General features: G+C 54.2%; 1 protein-coding gene across 1 annotated transcript; it reads right to left on the reverse strand.

Moving 5' to 3' along the window:
* Positions 1-232: 232 nt before the first annotated feature.
* On the reverse strand, positions 233-19,456 carry LOC311511960 (uncharacterized protein; the record flags this gene model as incomplete). Its single annotated transcript, XM_084612935.1, has 16 exons — positions 233-418; positions 2,376-2,552; positions 5,314-5,461; positions 5,842-5,996; positions 6,305-6,454; positions 7,532-7,641; positions 10,101-10,236; positions 11,419-11,523; positions 13,746-13,832; positions 14,464-14,587; positions 15,187-15,346; positions 15,515-15,521; positions 16,440-16,565; positions 18,234-18,334; positions 18,710-18,771; positions 19,347-19,456. The coding sequence occupies 16 exons, from the start codon at positions 19,454-19,456 to the stop codon at positions 233-235; spliced, it is 1,944 nt and encodes a 647-aa protein (XP_084469061.1).
* Between the last annotated feature and the right edge of the window lie 215 nt (positions 19,457-19,671).

Raw genomic sequence — 19,671 nt, forward strand, 5'->3', positions numbered from 1 at the left:
CCCATTCTCTCAGCCTGGCTGCAGCGGGGAGTGTTGGGCTCAGAGGAGGCAGGGAAGACTCGGCAGTTGGGTGGGTTGCCATGGTCATGGCGCTACTGGACTCAACGTTCAAGTGTTCTTGAGCACGTGATTGTCACAGCACTGAGCACCTGCCCTCTGCCGGCCAGACCTTTCAAAGGGGGGTGTCTCATGTTGGCCCCCCCAACAAATTCCTGGTCACTCTGTAACAATCTCAGCTGCAGGCTCCATCTCGTGGCCTCACCTGGGACACATTGGGACGCTCATCGTGCAGGAGGAGGAGCAGAGGGACCAGGCTGCGGAGGACGTGCTCCTTCATCTTCCTCCTGCTGGGCTCCCTAACAAGCTCCAGCAGGTGTTTAAAGAGGGTGATGGAGAGCACCCGGAGTTTGCTGGGCTCCTGCAAGAGAGGATGTGGGGAGGAGACGCTGTGACGGTCGTGCCCACCCAGGAGGGTGAGCGCTCACTGTGACAGAGATGTCTGCCCTGTGGGGGGTATTGCTAACTCACCCCCAGTCATACAGGCACAGCTGGGGGCCAGAGTCTCATGGGCATAGCGCCATTGAAGGCAATAGAGATGCAGGTTTCCACCAGCTGAGGGGCTGGCCTGGTAACTTCTTGGCCAGAGAGAGCAGTAAGGTGGGGTGAGACAGCCCCTGGGATCTCACAGCCAGCTCTGGGCACACTGACATCAGCACCCGCCTGTCAAGCCAAAGGGAAACGCTCAGGGCAGAGCAGCACCAGGACAGGGGCGGCAGAGAGGGAGCGATGAGGAAAGATTCAAAGAGGGAAGGGATGTGTGTACTTTGTCCTCCTGCTTTGCGTGCCTGATTCAAACTGGTGCTGACCTACAGCGACCCTTTAACGAGGCCAAGGGGGCCAGGCATGGGGGGCAAATTCCTACACTGGTGTTTGTTCGGGCCACGCACAGGGACCTGGGGGGGATTTAACCAGGAGCAAGGGGTGGTAAATGTGCAGGAGCTCCCAGATAGGGGGCCTTGGAAGCCATGACTGGAAACCACCCAGCCTCCAGGGGCTTGGGCTTTGGCAAGGGCTGCCCCACTCCTACACATGGGTTTCTTGTTAACTCAGGGTCGGCCCCACTTGGTCACATGATGCCCCCTCGCTGCATGGCAGCTGGCAGAGCTGGACCAGTCCAGTGACCTGGGAGGCCGGGCGAGCTGTGCCCACCAGGGAGAACCAGGAGAAATAGCTGGGGGCTGTAGGGTGGGGCCACTGCTTTCTGGGAGGTGAGGCTGAGGGTAAGGGGGGGCAGCCTGGGGGGGGCGGGTTGACTTGAGCTGTTCTGAGAGTGGCTGAACCTTTAAATGGTGCCCCCCCAATCAGCAGTTACATGTTGCCTCTGGGCACCAGGTTCTAGAGCAGGCAGTTCTCTGAGTGACGTCTGTTGTAAAAGTGTTCCTAAGTTCTTTTAGTCTGTTTATCTGATTTGGCTGCGCTCTCCTGTCTGGCCACTTTGGAGGCAGGCTCTTGGAACAGTAATTCTCAGTTGTCTTTCCATCAGGAGCGGGTGCTGGACTAGATGCAGGAGCTGCTCTTGGTGTTGATCTTTAGCTGGGCCTGTGCCACTGCTTAATAAAGAGCGGCCGGGTCCCAGCAGAGTTCGGGAGGGCTGAGGGTAGGATTTAGCGTTGTGAGAGCTGGGGAGGTGGGTGTTCCCTCCAGGAGCCCCCACTGGGGCGTTACCCCTGGAAGGCAGTAATGGATGGGTCCCTTTCTTCCGCCCACTTTGCTGGCTCTCGCCGTGCAGTGAGGGACTGAACATCAGTCTGGTGAACACGCTGGCGGGGGCTACTTTTTTTTTGGTTACAAAAGGCCTGGGGAGAACTAGCCCCTCCTTTGATGCTGCCCTGCCATGAGAACGAAGGGGAGAGGAAAGGGCGGTAGCTGCAGAACCTACAGACGGAGCCGTTTCCTTATGGAGCTGACAGGTCAGCTGTGGGATTCCTGGCCAGGGAGGGGAGGGGCAGGATTTTCACCAGGGTACCATCACTTGTTACCCTGGAAGCCAGCAGAAGCATTGCGGCACCCTGTGCTGCAGAGGCCCCCTCGCTGCATGCAGGCTCAGGAATGCATGTTCTTCACTCAAGGGGAGCTTCGTCCCCAGGCTGCCCTGATCCTTGTCAGCAGGCCTGCAGGACACCAGGGTTCCCACCCTTATTGCCATATGCTCTGATGGAGAATGGGGTAGTAGAAGAAAGCAGGAATGGGTTCATGTAATTTACGACAATCCTTTTTCTGGCTAGGGCCATAGCATAGGTCCCGCTAGCCCACCCGCCAGCCCCCATTCACACGTCTGTGGCTTGAAGGGTCTCCCGCGGGCCGCCAGGCCTTACATCATGAAAGAACGGCAGGAGTTTCTCAGCCACTCGCACAGCCACGGGGCTGGCGCTCTGCCTGTCCATGCCGGCGAGGATGTCTCTCAGCACGGTGATGGCGTTGGAGATGACGTCCCTGTCTGCCTTGTGTAGCTGCTCCACGACGACTGGCAGTTGATGCTGGAGTTTCCCCACCTGTGTGAAAGGAGGAGCTGCTTTACGAAACACCCTCCGGTGACCCAACAAGCCATTTCCAAAACAACGTCTGCCTCCCCTGCAGACAGAGCCACGGGAACTAGGAGTGCAGGGGGTGCTGCAGCACTCCAAGGTTTTTCGCGGGGCTCTGCTCCTGGCCCCACACACAAGGTCCCAGCTGCCGGCCCTGCGCCAACTCCCAGCTGTGGCCCCAGCCTCGGCCCCCTTGCCCCATCCATCTCCCGCCCCCCTGGAGCCATGGCCCTGCTCCTGACCCCAGCTCTAGGGGTGGTGGGGTGTGTAGACAGGTGTAAGGGGGTGCTCAGCACCTCCACTATAAAAAGTCTTCTAGCGCCCCGCCTCCAGATGACATGTTAGAGCCTCAAAGCCCTTGCACAGCCCCAGCTAGGATCGCAGGCATCGGGGCCGGCTACCTGCAACATAGACAGCTGCTTCCTTGTACCCCCGATCTCAGGGGGTGGTATTTATTAGCAGGTATCATCTGTGGAAACTTCTCTGCACAACACCTTGACCCCAAACAAATCAAGTGTATTATTGTTAGAAGGGTTGGAATAGCACCTCCAGCGCCTATCTGCAATCAGGGCATGTGCTGGGGCCTTTCCAGGCACAGAAAGAGACATTCCCTGGCCTAGAGCTTACAGGCTAGACACACAAAGGAAGGATTTCTATCCCCGTTGTACAGACATGGAACTCAGGCCCAGAGAGGCGACGTGACTCACCCATGGTCACCCAGGGAGTCTGGCAGAGCCCAAAACTGAACTTGGGTTCTCCTGAGTCCCGGGCCTTACAGCCCAGCCTCGGCGAGGGAGCCGATTTTGTACACGACTTCTAGGGTTGGTCTGTTACTAAAAGCCAGATTCAATCATTTCTGTGTTTGGCTTTTGAACTGTTCAAAGACAGCCCCACAAAACCTCAACCAGGATGAGGGGAAAAAGTGTCCAATACAGACTTACCGGTTCCAGAAGGAAAAATAAAACACAAGCAAGTGAAAACCAGGCTGAGGACATGGAACAATGGGAATGGTGGATAACAAAGAGAATTACAGTCATGCCCTCTCCATGTCTGATCGATTCATCGTCCGGCTTTAATAAACCGGACTGACCTGCTATTCTCAGGGTAAGTAAATTATCATTAGGGAGAGTTGCCTTCAGATGGTCTCCTCTTTGACCAGGCTGCCAGATCTGTGTATTTAAGTCCCAAGGGTTTTCTCTGCCTTCACTGTACCGTGTCTATCACACTTGGTATGAGGTCTGAGCAGCAAAAGGCCTTTCTCGAGCTCTTCAGAGGAGCGAGTGCTGCGGGACAGAGCTGTGACGTCAACAGTTAAAACCTATGAGGCTCAAAAAGGGGATTCGTAGGAAAAAATGGTTCCAATTGAAGCAAAATGGCTCTGTCCGGGCGTCCCAGATCACTGGTGTCACCAGCATTCCCCGGAGGTCTAGAGTCCACAGCTCTGCTGCTACTCTAGTGCTAGGGTTCTTTGGATCACACACCCAGAGATGCACCGTGCAGGAGCCAGGCCCTGCCCTGCAGAACAACAGACAAAAGCCAGGCAGGGACTTGCCCAAGGTCACCCAGCAGGTCAGTGGCAGAGCCAGGAAGAGAAACCAGGGCTCCTGACTCCAGGCCAGGGCCAGGTCCCCTGGGAAGCTTTCAATGACCCCAGCCCTGCATCAGCTCCCTGATGAAGGAGTTGCCAAGACTTTGAAGGAAAGAGCTCATATTCAGAGGGATCATGGTAAATTGGAGGACTGGGCTATAGACAACAAAATGAAACTCACCAAAGACAACAGTGAGGTGCTACATTTAGAGAAGAAAAAGCAAATGCACAGAAACAGAATGGGGGATAACCGGTTGTACTGCTGAGAAGGATCTGGGAGCTGCAGTGGATCACAGCCTCAGCATGAGGCAGCAAAGCGATGGTGTTGCAAAAAAAAAAAAAGAAAAGAAAAAAAAAAAAGCAAATGCAATCTTAGGTTGCATTAACAGAGGTATAGCCTGCAAGTCATGGGAGGTGATAGTACCACTCTACTCAGTGCTGGTTAGGCCTCAGCTGGAGTAAGGTGTCCACTTTTGGTCACCAATGTCTACAAAAGATGTGGAGAAACTGTAATGGATCCAGAGGCGAGTGACAAAGATGATCAGAGGGATGGAACACACGCCATACGAGCAAAGGTTGAAGGAACTGGCTATGTTTAGTTTGGAAAAGAGGAGATTAAGGGGAGACGTGCTAATGGTCTTCAGATTCTTTGAAGGCTGCCAAAAAAAAGATGGCGAAAAATTGTTCTCTCTTGCCACAGAGGGCAGGACAAGAGGGGATGGGTTCAAACGACAGCACTGCAGATTTAGATTAAATCTCAGGAAAACCTTCCTAACTGTAAGAAGAGTAGGACAATGGGACAGACGGCTAGGGAGCTTGTGGAAGCCCCTTTGCTGGAGGTTTATAGAAGGAGGCTGGAGCCATCTGTCTGGGCTGGGATAGACACAACAAATCCTGCATCTTGGCAGGGGGCTGGACAAGCTGACCTTGCGATCCCTTCTCACCCTGCGGTTCTATGAGAGGTGTCCCAGAGCACCAGGAGAGGGTTTCGGCGTGTTCTGCCTCCACTATAGCGCTGGCTAGAGTCACGCTCTCTCTCTTCGACCAAATGGCGATACCCAGTGGGAGACAGAGAGACACCCTCAGGCCATGGTGGGGACACACGGCGCTCCTTCCCTTGCTGCAGGGGCTGGAACTTACGGCCACGGAGGCGACGCCAGCCTCTTGCTGAGAGACGTCGTGATGCTGGCGCAGCGGCCGTTCCTGCAGCCTGTCGAGCAGCTCCCGTAGGACCTTTCCTGCGGTCTTGGGGTGGGATGTCAGCACCCTCCACATCTCCACAGCAACGCTGCAAAGGGAGAGAGCCGATTTCAGCTGGTCAGAGCCCTGCCAGCCTCCTGCACCCACCGCCACCCGCACCCTGCTGGGTCTCCTGCCCCCGGATGGCCCTTTGTTGCCCTCCTGCTGCAGCAAAGGCCCCCACTGCCTGGCGCAGGCTGCATGGGGGCCAGGTCTGAGTGTCAGCCCCGGGGGAGGCCGAGGGCTGCCATATGGGGTTTTGCAGGCTGGCCTGTCTCCACGGCATGTCAGCCTGAAAAACCCTCCAGAAGAAGCAGCAGCTCTGCAGGGAGCAGGAGGTCTCTGGAAGGTTCTGCACGCCCCTGTCCCTGGCAGCGGGACCAGTCCGGGGGACCTGGAGCGCAAGCGGCAGCAGCCCCAGCCCCGTACCTGTCACATGACAGCGAGCAGCCCAGCAGGGTTGTGACCAGCTCCTCGCTGTACTGGTCGCCCAGCACGACAAGGGCCTTGAGCAGCTGCTGCTGGGCCAGCGGCTCGCTGATGGAGTGCAGGTTGTGGTAGATGCTCGTCACAGCCTCCGACACCTGGAAGGGAAATGGGGAGATGGGAGCCTTGGCTTCCTCGCGCTGCTTTTGATCTGGGGTGCCAGGGAGCTGCCGTACCTGAGAGCCATCTGCCCTCCCACATCCTCTTCTCCAGCTCCAGGCCTAGAACACAGGGCCAATTCCCGGCCTATCGATTCATAGACTGCAAGACCACAAGCGGCCATGGAGATCACCTAGACTGACCCCCGCATTGCACAGGACCTGCCCCCCAGTAATGCCGAGTGCCCAGAGACAGAGTCTCCCACGGATGGGCTCCCCCAGCAGGCTGTTCTCACTGCAGCTCTTACCCTCTCCAAGCTTGGGCTGGGGACCCACAGGATCACATGCAGCATGTGCCTGGCTGCCACCGAGTCATGGACGCTGGTGTCTCTCATGCCCTCGATAGCAGTGAGGAGGAAGTCCAGGCGCTCGGATGGGTTGAAGTACTTCCCAAACATCTGAAACAAACCTGCCAGTGAAACCCTTTTTGCTGCCCAGTGTGGTTCCAGTTGGACCGAGCAGCCAGGACTGGCCCAGCCAGGAGTGCAGGCAAAGCCCGCTCTGCCGGGACAGGGCTGGGTTACTGCACCTGGGACGCACAGCACCCAGCCAGCAATCAGGAGCTGTCGTGCATGGCACAGGCCAGCGTGGCAGTGCACGGGGGCACAATACTGCACTGCACGGATACACTCTCTAGTGCTCAGCAGGGGCTGGCAATGGTGCGTGGACGCAATGATGCCTTGGAGAGCATTAATCTCTGGGGAAGCTCCCACCACACCTGACAAGGAGCTGGGATTAGGTTTGGATGAGACCCAGTGCATCTTGGGATGTGGCATGGAGGGAGGCATATTGGCCCGCAATAGTAGAAGCCTTGCCAGCAGATTGAGGGAAGTGATTATTCCCCTCTGTTCGGCACTGGTGAGGTCACATCTGGCCCCCCACAAGAGAAGGGATGTGGACAAATCGGAGAGAGTCCAGCAGAGGGTAACGAAAATGATTAGCGGGCTGAAGCACATGAATTATGAGGAGAGACTGAGGGAAGTGGGCTTATTTAGTCTGCAGAAGAGAAGAATGAGGGGGGATTTGATAGCAGCCTTCAACTACCTGAAGGGGGTCTCCAAAGAGGCTGGAGCTCGGCTGTTCTCAGTGGTGGCAGGTGACAGAACAAGCATCAATGGTCTCAAGTTGCAGTGGGGGAGGTCCAGGTTGGATATGAGGAAACACTATTTCACTAGGAGGGTGGTGAAGCACTGGAAAGGGTTACCTAGGGAGGTGGGGAATCTCCATCCGTTGAGATTTTTAAGGTCAGGCTTGACAAAGCCCTGGCTGAGATGATTTAGTTGGGGTTGGATTAGATACCTCCTGAGGTCTATGATTCTGTGAGGTGGAGTGGGCCATAGGCAGGGCTCCGGCCCAGCTGGATGGGGTCAGTCACATGCCTGGGTCTGTCCCTTCCCCCTGACTCCTAGGGTCTTAATTTCTCTCTCCTGGTAACTCTGGGCACAACAATCCCAGGAAGCATTGAAAGTAGTTACCATGGCGATATTGCTGGTGTTGGTGAACCAGGTGACCCAGAAGGTGTTCTCCGCTCGCCACTCCCTGAAGACCTGCAGATACTCTGCACTCTGCTTTGCCAGCGTCGTGCCTGAACCAGGGAGGGGAAACAGACAGCAGGCAATATAAATCAGAGGTTAGCTTTGGAAACGGGAGTTTTGCAAGGAAGTTTAGAGACAAGTACATCTAAGAAACATACTGTAAATTCAGGCCAATAAACTCCCCCTCCCTCCCCAACAAAAGTAAACAAACTAACCCCCCTGGAAGAGTAAAAATAAACCAGGCGGAAGTGCAGCAGCAGTGTGAGGCTCTCCAGTTGATTGCACTGAACGCAGCAAGTAGGATTCCCAGCCCTGTGGGCAGGTAGCACATCTGGGCATTTGGCCCAAGGAGCTACTGCCCTCGGAGACCAGGAGGCCAGAGGATCTGAACTGGTGGAGCCAAGGGAGACAGCGAGGTACAGAGAGGAGACTTTTAGGGATGCAGTAGAGTGGTCCCACCCCCAGTCTGACAGCTTCTGTGCTGCTGAGGAGGGTGAAAGTTTCTGGGAAGGAGAACATCGAGCTGGAGCAGAGGGAGATGATCCCATAGTTGGGACCCACCTGCCAGATGAAGTCAGGATATCCTCTCACACTGAGGCTGCCCCTCCTGAGGCGGGAAGCCCAGTTACAAAGAAAAGCCAGGTAATAGTAATGGGGGATTCAATCAATAGACATATAAGCAGTTGGGTTTGTGATGAGTGGGAGAACCGCATGGTAAATTGCCTGCCTGGTGCAAAGGTTGCAGCTCTCACGAGACATCCAAACATACTTACGTGCAGTGCTGTGGTATGTAAGCTAATGTTTAAATCGGCCTCTGTACGAGATAGCGAATGTGACAGTGAATTTTATAAAAGTCTCCAGATGTGATCCCTGGCAAGCCTGACTTCAGTATCAGGCAAATTGTTGAAATGATAGGAAAGAACAGAATTATCAGACACATAGGTGAACACAATTTGTTGGGGCACAGTCAACATGGCTTTTGGAAAGGGAAATCATGCCTCACCAATCTACTAGAATTCTCTGAAGGGGGTCAACAAGAATGTGGAGAAGGGTGATCCAGTGGATATAGTGTATTTGGACTTTCAGAAAGCCTTTGACAGGGTCCCCCACCAAAGGCTCTTAACCAAAGTAAGCTGTCATGGGATAAGAGGGAAGGTTCTCTCATGGGTCAGCGGTTAAAAGATAGGAAGCAAACAACAGGAATAAATGGTCAGTTTTCACAGTGGAGAGAGGTAAAGAGCGGGGCACCCCAAGGATCTGTGTTGACACCAGTCTAGTTCAACATAGTCATCAATGATCCAGAAAAAGGGGTAAACAGTGAGGTCACAAAATTTGCAGATGATACAAAATGACTCAAGATAGTTAAATCCAAAGCAGACTGCGAAGAGCTACAAAGGGACCTCACAAAACTGGGGGGGGGGACTGGGCAACAAAATGGCAGATGACATTCAATATTGATAAATGCAAACTGGACACCACAATCTCAACTATACATACACAATTATGGGGTTTAAATGATTAGGGGGATGGAAGAGCTTCCATATGAGGAAAGATTAAAAAGACTGGGGGCAAGTCTACACTTCAGCCACTCTATCGCCATAGCTGCACCAGTGCTGTAGTGTTGAAGAGAAGATGGTCCTCTGCCAACAAGCTCTTAATCCACCTCCCGAAGAGGCGCTAGCTATGTCAGTGGGAGGGGTGCTTCTGTCAACAGGGGTGTGGATTTTTCACAGCCCTGAGCAATGGAGTGATAACAATATAGGTCTACAGTGTAGACCTGGGACCATTTAGTTTAGAAAAGAGCTTACTAAGGGGGGATATGACAGAGGTCTATAAAATCATGACTGGTGTGGAGAAAGTGAATAGGGAAGTGTTATTTACCCCTGCACATAACACGGGAACTAGGGGTCACTTTCTGAAATTAATAGGCAGCAAGTTAAAAGCAAAGAAAAGAAGGTATCTCTGCACACAATGCACAGGCAACCTGTGGAAATTGTTGCCGTGGGATGTTGTGAAGACTAAAAGTATAATTGGGTTCAAGATAATTAGGCCATGCAACCCCAGACTCTGCATGACCCTAAACCTCTGACTACCAGAAGTTGGGACTGGATGAGAGGGGATGGATCACTCAAAATTTCCCTTTTCAGTTCATTCTCTCTGAAGCATGAGGCACTGGCCGTTATCAGAAGACACAATACTGGGCTAGATGAACTGATCTGAGTCAGTATGTCCATTCTTATGTGAGTTATGAAGAGTAGAATATGGGCAGGGGAAGCTAAAGACAACAGGGGAAACTCCATGGCTTGAAGGAATATGGATACTAAAGAGGTTTTTTTAAAAAAGTGTATTAGGAACAAAAGAAATCCGAGCAATGGTGTAGGCTCATTGCTAGATGGAGACTGTTTAAAAGGATGCAGAAAAGGAAGAAGTGTTCAATAAATTTGTTTCCCATGTTTGGAAACCCCATGTCAATGTATTTAGGAAGGACAAGGGTCTCCAGTGCTCTTACGTTTTTGCCACAGCATGAAGGCGTAGAGGTGGTGAAGTCCCTCCATAGCCGATCGGCAGATCTCCTGCTCCTGCTCAGCACAGTGTAGAGTGAGACAGCCCACCAGCTGGCCCAGGACTCTGAACTCCTCCACTCCCTGACGGAGAGAGGGAGCAAGGGGAGTCACTCGCTCCTGGAGGCCAAGCGCAGTATGTCCCCCGGCATTGCACTAGCAACGGTCTAGAACCGGGGGAGGCAGAGCCCAGCGCAGAGAGACTGGGGACAATGAGAGCAGGAGGAGCCATGGGACCCATCACCAGGGACTGAGGGAAGCTCAGCAGGGACGGGAAGTCTGGGTAGCAAAGTCAGCAAACGTTGCCCTCGAGTGGGGACCTGGGTAAGGAATGAACTAACGTCCAGTCTCCATCTCAAGGGCAAGCTCCTAATCCCAGCCCCTTCTCCCATCCCCCTCCCTCCACTGACCTCAGGTCCAGGAGCGTGAGGTCACCTTGGACTCCTCTTCTCTGCATTCCGCCTCTCTCACTCCATCCTGGAGTTCCCCACAACCCCCACTTTCTGCGCCGCACCCAGCCTGCCGGCTCTCTCCTGCCGGCTCTCTCCTGCAGCCTTGTCCTCTAGCCTCCCCCTCCTGCCAGACCTTCCCTTGCCCCTCCTGCAGCCCCTGCGCTCGCTCCCTGCTCTTCCCCACGTCGCACCAAGCCCCTGGCCCTCCTCTCCTGGGGTCTGCACGGCCTCCCCTGACCCACTCCCCATTGCTCTGGCTCCTTTGGCCCCTCCCATCCCTTTCACTGTGTCCCCTCCCACCTCCCTCCTTCTCTTCTGCTGCCCCAGCCTCTGGGGGCATATCATCCAAGCGCCCCCCTCCAGCTGCCGGAGGGGAGGCCCTGCCACAGGGGGGATGGAGCAGCTGCAGCAGCTCAATGGCCCTGAGCACCCAGAGCAGGGGGTGTTCATCTGGCAGCCTGGCAGGAGCTGATGCCAAAGCATCCCGGGGGCAACTGACAAAGGGGGTGAAGAGACACCTGGGTTCAGAGGGTGCTCTCAAGGCGATCCTGTGTAAATCCGCTGACCCTGCGGAGCAGACTTTGGTCCTAGGGGAACAGCGGGGAGAGTCCTTGGAGATAGAATGATGGGGCTCCACCCAAGGCCCACTGGAGTCAGAGGACGGACCTGTCCACATCAGGACTCATTAGGTTGGACTCCTACCAAGGATCTTGCTGAGTCACTATTCCAGGCACAGGTTTTCCCTACCAGGGAGTGCTGCACCGTGAGGCTGCTCAGTGCAGTTAGGAGATGGCCAGAGTCACAGGCTGCTCACCTTGAATTTGTGTTGACCGGAGATGAATTTGGTCAGCCAGGTGATTCTTCCCACTGCCCTCAGCCGCACATGCACCTCCTTGGATGCGGTCCAGGGGAGCAGGACCTGAGAGAAACAGATTGAGACAAATTGAGAAGGAGAAGGACCAAAAAATAGCACAAGCACATAGAGTGAAAATCAGAAAGGCTAAGGCAAAAATGAGTTCTAACTGGCAAGGGACATAAAAGGCAATCAGAAGCAGCTCTGTAAATGCATTAGGAGCAAGAGAAAGACAAAGGAAAGTGTGGGGCCACTACTCAGCAGGGAAGCAGAGCAAATAATGGATGATACAGACAAAGCCAAGGTATGTAATGCCTTTTTTGCTTCAGTTTTCACTAAAAAGGTTAATGGCGACTAGATGATGAACACAATATTAACAACAGAGGGGAAGAAATACAGGCCAGAGTAGGGAGAGAACAGATAAAAGACAATTTAGGTCAGTTAGATGTATTCAAGTTGGCAGAGCCTCATGATATTCACACGAGATGGAGCTAGACAAAGCAATCTCTGAACCTTTAGGAGGGCTGAAGGTCCCAGAGGACTGGAGAAGGGCAGCCACAGAGCCTATCTTCAGAAAGGGGAACAAGGAGGCCCCAAGGAATTATCCACCTGTCAGCCTATCTTTGGTACCCAGAAAGATTAATGAACAAATTATTAAAGAGTTTGTAAGAACCTAGAGGAGATAATAGGGCGATAAGGAATAGCACCATGGATTTGTCCACAACAAACCATGCCAAACAAATCTAACTTCCTTCTTTGACCGGGTTACTTGCCTAGTGGATGGAGGGAGGCCGTATGTGATGATGTATATCAAGTTTTGTAAGGCTTTTGACACAGTTCCACAAGACATTCTCATAAGCAAACTAAGCCAATATGATCCAGATGAGACTGCTCGAAAGTGGGCGCACAACTGATGTAAAAGCAATCCTCAAAGAGGAGTTATCACTGACTCGCTGGCAAACTGGGAGGGTGTCTGAAGTGGGGTCCCCCAGGGGTGTGCCTGGGTCCAGTACTGCTCAATATTTTCATGAAGAACTTGGTTAACAGAGAGGAGAGTATGCTTGTCAAGTTGGCGGATGACACCAAGCTGGGGAGAGTTACATGCACTTTGGAGGACAGATTAGACTTCAGAATGAGCTTGCCAAATTGGAGAGTTGGTCTGAAGTCAACAAGATGAAATTCAGTCAAAACCAATGTGACGTAACGCACTTAGGAAGGAAAAATCAAATGCATAAAAAGAAAGTGGGGGATGACCGGCTAGGTGGCAGGACTGCAGAAAAGGATCTGGGGGTTAGCGTGAATCTCACACTGAATAGGAATCAAGAGTGTGATGCTGTTATTAAAGAGGGAAATGTCATTCTGAGGTGTATTAGCTTGGAGCACTGTGTCCAGTTCTTGGCACCCCGCTTTAAGAAAGATGTGAACAAACTGGGGCCCGTCCAGAGGACAGCAACAAAAATGATCAGCGGTTTAGAAAACCTGACCTATGAAGAAAGGGTGAACGACTTGGGCATGTTTCGTCTTGAGAAGACAGAGGGGGCACCTCCTAACACTCTTCAAATATGTTAAGGGCTGTTTTACGGAGGATGGTGACTAATTGTTCTCCACGTCCCCTGAAGGTAGGACAAGAAGTAATGGGCTTAATCTGCAGCAAGGGAGATTGAGGTTAAATATTCGGAAAAAGTCTGAGGGTGGCTAAGCACTGGAACAGGTGACCTAGGGCAGTGGTGGACTCCCCATCATGGACGTTTTAAAAAAAACAGGCTGAACAAACACTCCTCAGGGACGGTCGAGGAATGTTTGGCTCTGCCTCAGTGCAGAGGGTGGAGTAGATGACCTCTTGAGATCCCTTCCAGCCCTGCACTTCTGTGATTCCCTCTTCCCAAGCTCTGGGATCGAGAAGACCGAATATCTGCCGAGGACATTTCCCTCTTTTTGGAGCACAAACCACCCACAGAATCGACTTCCTGTGGCCCCAGAACTAGAACGTTGGGGGAATCTAGCTCTGGGCTCTGGCCAGTATGGTGAACACAGATGAATCCCGGGCTCAGATGAGGCTCAGTGGAGAACATGGCAGATCCCACACTCCTGCACCCCCACCCAATGCAGAGGTTTTTCATATATAGCGGGGGCACTTGGTCCTCCAGCCCAAGAACCTTTGTATAGAACGTACTCTGAGGAGCAGAAGGCATGGGGGTGTCCCATGCTTGGGATTAAATGAAGCCTTGGTCCCAGAGCCCCATTCCCGCTACAGGACTCATCCCCTTCCTGCCCCCATGCCTCCACACCTCCACGATGTTTTGCAGCACCCCAAGGTTGGGCTTCTCATCCTCGCACACCAAGGCCTTCAGCAGCTCATCCATGGTGTTCAGAGTCTGCGTGCAGAGCAGAGGAGAAACCACAGCAAGTGGCGTTACCCAGCCAGGCGACAAACCAATGCCCTGGCATGTGACACGCCCCAGGCCATGGCAGCCCCTGCTATTCCAGCTCACCCACTCACTTGTACCCGCAGGGGACCGACTGCAAACTCCTCCTGGCAACAGGAGCCCACCCGCTTTTTTTGTCCCCAGGGAGGCCACTGCACACAGTCGAACGCATTAGAAGAGTCAGGAAGGACTCCGCATTTGAGGGGGAGGGGAGATTTCCAGCCAAGCTTCACTTTCCCTGGCCTGTGTGCGTCTCAAGCAGCTGATCTCAGGCCTGTGCCCCCAGCCATGCACTGGGGATGAATGTGCTTGTGAAGGGAGTGTCTGTTCCCCACTAATTGCCGGTGCCTGTGAAGGATAAATGCCTACTACTGCTACCCTATGAGGGAGTTACTCCTTTATCTGAGGCGGTGGGGCTTGTGCTTTGGTACTGCAGGTCCTGAGCTGAAGCGCTGCCAAGGAGCTGTGATCATTACACTCTTATGCCAGCGCCAGGTAACGCAGGGGGCAGGGACACAAGTGACTTGCAGGATTTCCCCTTGGTTTGGGGGCGGCTCCTCATGGCTAGTTTGGGGCTTACGTTGTTGTAAAGAGCAGCCTCCACGACCTGGTTGGTCTCTGCTGGAGGCAGGGAGAAGACGCTGGAGAAGCAGACGGTGAGCAGGTTGGATAGCTCCGTTCCCCGCAGCAGTGGCTTCACTTTGCTAAGAGAAGAGACACGCGCGGATTGGAGGGCTGAGGCGAGACTGATGCAGTGATGTTGGCCTCAGGCTCCCAGGACATGATGGGCAGGCTTCTGGGAAGCTGAGAGCCGGGCGCCAGCGGCACTGAGAGAGAGCCCCCCATGGCGCAGGCTGTGCCACGTGCCAGGGCTCAGCCTGCCCAGCCTCTGAGCCACAGGGAGTCGCTGAGCTGCCGGTGGGATGCAGCTGGCACAGCTGGCGGCGACTCCAGTGGCTCCGCTCCGGCAGTGCCCAACTGCCCCTCTCCCCCCGGAGCCATCGCCTGCGGGTCCCAGAGGGGACCGGTCCAACCCCCTCGCTCCCTCCCCACATCTTCACACGGCCACTTGGAGAGGTCGCCAGGCACCGAAGGATCCTCCACCACCAACCCACGGGTGCCACGTGCCCGGGGGAATCGGAAGACGGGGGAGGAGCAGAGGGGGCAATGCCCTGGAGAACTGGCCACGCCAAGAGGCTGGCGTGTCTGGCTGCACACAGCACTAGCTGGGGCTGCGCGGGCAGGCCGGGTACCTCAGCTCCATGATGGCGAGCATCGCTTGCTGGTCAGGGAGTCGACGGACTCAAGATCAATCAGCTCCTGGGGAGACAATGTGGGGAAGTGCCAGCCGGGCTCCGAGCTCCCGTAAGGCTCCGGCTGGGGAGCAAAGCGCAGGGCCTGCAACACGTGGCCTCGGCAGACAGGTCGTCCTACTGTGGGCTTGACGGTGTGCAGGGCTCCAGCTGGGGAGCGCAGTGCAGGGCCTGTGGTCAGTGCCCCAGCGTCACGCACCAGTGCACTGCAAAAGCTCCATCAGCATTAGCGCCCAGGGACTCCACCTGAGATCAGGCTCCTTGTGCCAGGTGCTGCACACACACGGTGAGAGCCAGTCCCTGCCCCAGAGAACTCACGAGCTAACTGGATGAGACAAGGCATGGGAGGGAAACTGAGGCACAGAGGGGGAAGTGCTTTGCCCAAAGGTCTCACTGAGGAACTGAGCCCCAGCCCACTGGACCACCCACCAGCACACGCTGTCCCACGTTCAGGGAAGGGAGATAAGCTCCGGAAAGCTTTCTGCAGCGCCGCAGAGCAAAGACTTTCCAAATCTACGGAGCAGATTTGTTGCTAGTTCCCTAGTGGGCACTGACTGCGGAGTGTTGGGGCTCTGTGCAGGGAGACTGGTGTATACAGAGCGACCTGGTGACTTGGGAAGCTGGGTGCAAGGGAAATACCTATGTTTCAATACAGTGACATGTTCAGGAACAAAGAACGCAGGCCACACTCACAGCATGGGGTCTCTAACCTGGGAAGCGGTGACTCTGGAAAAGACTTGGCAGTCATGGTAATCAGGTGCACAGGAGCGCCCAGTGCGAGGCTGGGGCCAAAAGGGCTTATGCCATCCTGGGCTGTGCAAACAGGGCAATCTCCAGTTGTTAGAGAGGTTATTTTCCCTCGGTATTTGGCAGTGGTGCGACCTCTGCTGGGATCCTCTGTCCAGGTCTGGTGCCCACAATTCAAGGAGAATGTTGATAAATTGGAGAGGGGTCAGAGAAGAGCCACAAGAGTGACTGAAGGACTGGGAAACATGCCTTATAGTGAGAGACTCCAGAAATCAATCAGTTCAGCTTCACAAAGAGAAGGTTACAGGGTGCCTTGATGATAGTCTGTAAGTACCTACACAGGGAGCAAATGCTTGATAATGGGCTCTTCAGTCTAACAGACAAACGTCCAACACGATCCAGCGATTGGCAGTTGAAGGTAGACAAATCTGCAGAGCTCTCCAGGCCAATCACTAAACCCGCCAAGTAACATAGCCTGAGTGTGTGTTTTACTCACCTTTATCTTCTCCACAAGGAGGGCTTTGCAGAGAAAAGCTGCCAGGTTTTGTTCTGGGTGCCTCGTGAGGGCGGCCCTGCTGATGGTGATGACACGATCCAAGAATTCAAGTTTCTTGGCCTCCTCCTATGCCCCGCAGAGATTAGAGAAAAACAGGAAGGTCAGCGTAGAAAGGAGCTGCCAGTGGGAGAGATGTCAGAAAGCTTCCCCCCAGCGCTGCTCAGGCTTTGATATGCTGAAGGGCAGAAGGCCATTCATCTCCCAACAGGAGTGACTATGTGGGGAGGGCAGGGCAGCTCTGTGTGAAACCAGACCAGAGAGGGAGCAGATCTCACGGGGTAGGTGTCCAAAGAGGAACTGCAACATGGTGGCTAAGCATCCAGACAGTCTTACTGGGGGCCTTGATAGAGTGGGAGGAACATCTGGGTGTGACACCCTGACACCCCAATATTCGCCACTGTCATATAATTAGGATATGTTTGGTACCAAGTATGTCTTGTAAGGTATCAGTCTAAAAGTCTTTATCTGCTAGACATTAATGTCTCATTGGATTGCATGTGCTATCGTTGTATGTGACGTTCTGAAGTTCAGCTGTGTATGTGTTCCTGAAAAACACTGTGAGGTTCAAAACAGCCTTTCAGGTAGAACAGCAAAAAAGCCAAACACTGGCTCCTGGAGGAAATGCACAAGCATTAGGGCTACCCCAGGAATTGTGTGCAATAGAAACCTCCCCGAGATAACGCGACACAACGGGACCTGTTGGATCCAGGTCACAGCAAAAGAGTTATCCAGCAGGTGGGAAGAGAAGATAAAAGGGGAACAATAAAATCGCAGGGGGGACGGGACGGGACTTCAGACTCCCTGCAATAAGATACCTGGAAACACCTGAGAGACAAAGATTGAACCATGAGAAGTGATGGTCCTAGGCTAGAGAGAGAGATTCCTAGCCTGTGCAAGAAAACCTGGGAAATCCAAGCTGGAAAACCAAGGCAGCTTCTGCCTTAAGAATCTGCCAATCTGTTTATCAGTCGGGGAGAATTTGTTAATGGATATCCTATCTATCTGGTGTATAAAGCTTTGTTTGTGTGTTTTCTTTATTTACTAGGGTAATCTGCTTTGTTCTGTTTGCTATCTCTTCTAACCGCTTAAAATCTACCTCTTGTAGTTAATCATCTTGTTTCTTGTTTATACCACAACCCAGTTTGTAGTATAAATTAGTAACTGGGAGGAGGGGCAAAGAGTTGTTCATACCTCTCTCGACATCGAGGGAGGGGGCGAATGTCATAAAACCTTTGGGTCCGTACTCCAAAGGAGGTGGGCACCAGAGAACTGGGACAAGGCCCTTCAGCTGAGTCTTCCCAGAGCTGATCTCAGTGTCTGTGTCTTTCTGCAGCTGGGTGTGGCCCTGCCTGTGTGTATGGCTGGAAGAGGCTTGTGAGCCGAGCCCAACAAGACAAGGTAACGGGGGCCCAGGCTGGCAGAACAGGCGGGCTCAGTGATAAGGCAGGACATCAGGTGGCACCTCAAAGGGGGGCAACCCATCACGCTGGGGACTGGCCAAATCCAGTGGGCAAGGGGCATGGTGGGTGCCTTTTGTAACTCAAGAGAGGATGTTTTTAAGATACTCTAGTTTAAACAGGAATTATTTGGGGGCAGGTCTCTGGCCTGTGTTATACAGGAGGTCACAGTGGGGAGGTCCCGTCTGGCCTTAGAATCCATGTCTCATCCGGAGACGGACGGATACTGCATGTGGACAGGGCAGTAGCTGAGAGATCAGAGGAGGGCTCTTGGTACCTGTTCATTGCCCTTGAGAAAGGTGTTGATGTAGTCTAGGGTCTCTTTCTCCTGCGAGTCTGGTCCCATAAAACAGGAGGCATTCCCAGGTGATGGTGAATCTGATCAAAGACAGAGCAGTGGTCATACCTGGGGCTGCCAAGCTGCAGGCTGGGTGACAGAGATCTTAGCAGAAACCCTTGCCCCCCGCTCCCACCCCAGCAGGGTAGCAGCCCCGATGCACAACAGGGTCTGGCACAGCCATCCCTGGTTTCCCCAACTCTTTGCTGCTCAGCCCAGCAAAGATCCTGTCAGAGCCCTGGTTCCCAGCGGCCACCCCACTTCCCTGCCCGCACCCAGCATGCAGCACCACACCTGGAAGGAGACATGATGTCAGGCTCTGAGTGGTGTCCCCGCTCTCCGGGCCATTGCTGGAGGGGGCAGAGGGACTGGCAGTGAATCGCTCTGCTCCCTGCTGCGGGAGAGGGAGGGGCTACCCAGTCTGCGCAGGATATGGGGACCCAGCGCCTGCCCGTTCTGCTTCCTCTGACTGCTTCCCCTGCCATTGACAGCCACGGGGTGTAACCTGGGCAAGCCCTGGGCTCCCATCATCAACCCCCCCACCCAAATGCCCTGTGCTGTGCAATGCATAACCCCCCTGCAAAGGAGCCAGCAGATGGGGCTGCAACATCAGGGGGCATCTCATGCTTTGGCCGGCGCCCTGCAATCCTAGGCTTAACAACCCACCGTGCACAGAGCATCCCCTTCGACTGGTGGAAAACATCTTCCGACCCTGTGTGTGACGGATCGGGGTGGGCAATTCAGTCAGTCTCCACCTGATGCTTCTGCTGCCGCCCCTAATGCCCCGATCAGATGTAGGGGCTGCAGCTGCTGCCAGCAGGAGGGGCCATTCCCCCCTGCCTGGGTTTTCCTGTCTCTCCATCTCATGGCAGCCCAGAGTTGTACAAAGGTGATGGAGTCTTCTCCCGCCACTGACACCCTGGTCTTGCAACCCCAACCCCCAGAGGGGCAAGCCCCACCGCAATGCAGGGCCATGGCCCCGGCCATTTTTGCAGCCCCTCCGCCCACCCAGGAGGCACCCACTCACCAGCATGGAAGGGCTGAGGCACACACAGCTCCTGCTGCTGCTGTGGGCTCTTCCGCGGACTCTTCCTTCGAGGAGGTCTCGTCTCCTCCCAGGCACGGATGGGCTTCAAGGGGACCTTGCGGACTTCCTCAGCCATCCTGCAAGAAGCCAGGACAAGGCATTGCTTGTGAGAGGTGAGAGGCGACTGCCCCGTTCAGCATCAGGGCCAGTCCACGTATGGCCGTTCCACCAGTGCCTACAGCTGCCAGCAGGGAAACAAGCCAATGGATGTGCTCAAAGTCACCCAGGCAGTCAGCAGTACAGGCAGGATTAGAACCCAGGTCTCCGGACTCCCAGGCCCATCCCGCAGGC

This window comes from Lepidochelys olivacea (genome assembly GCF_965140295.1).
Source record: "Lepidochelys olivacea isolate rLepOli2 genome assembly, chromosome: 23".
NCBI classification, from domain to species: domain Eukaryota; kingdom Metazoa; phylum Chordata; order Testudines; family Cheloniidae; genus Lepidochelys; species Lepidochelys olivacea.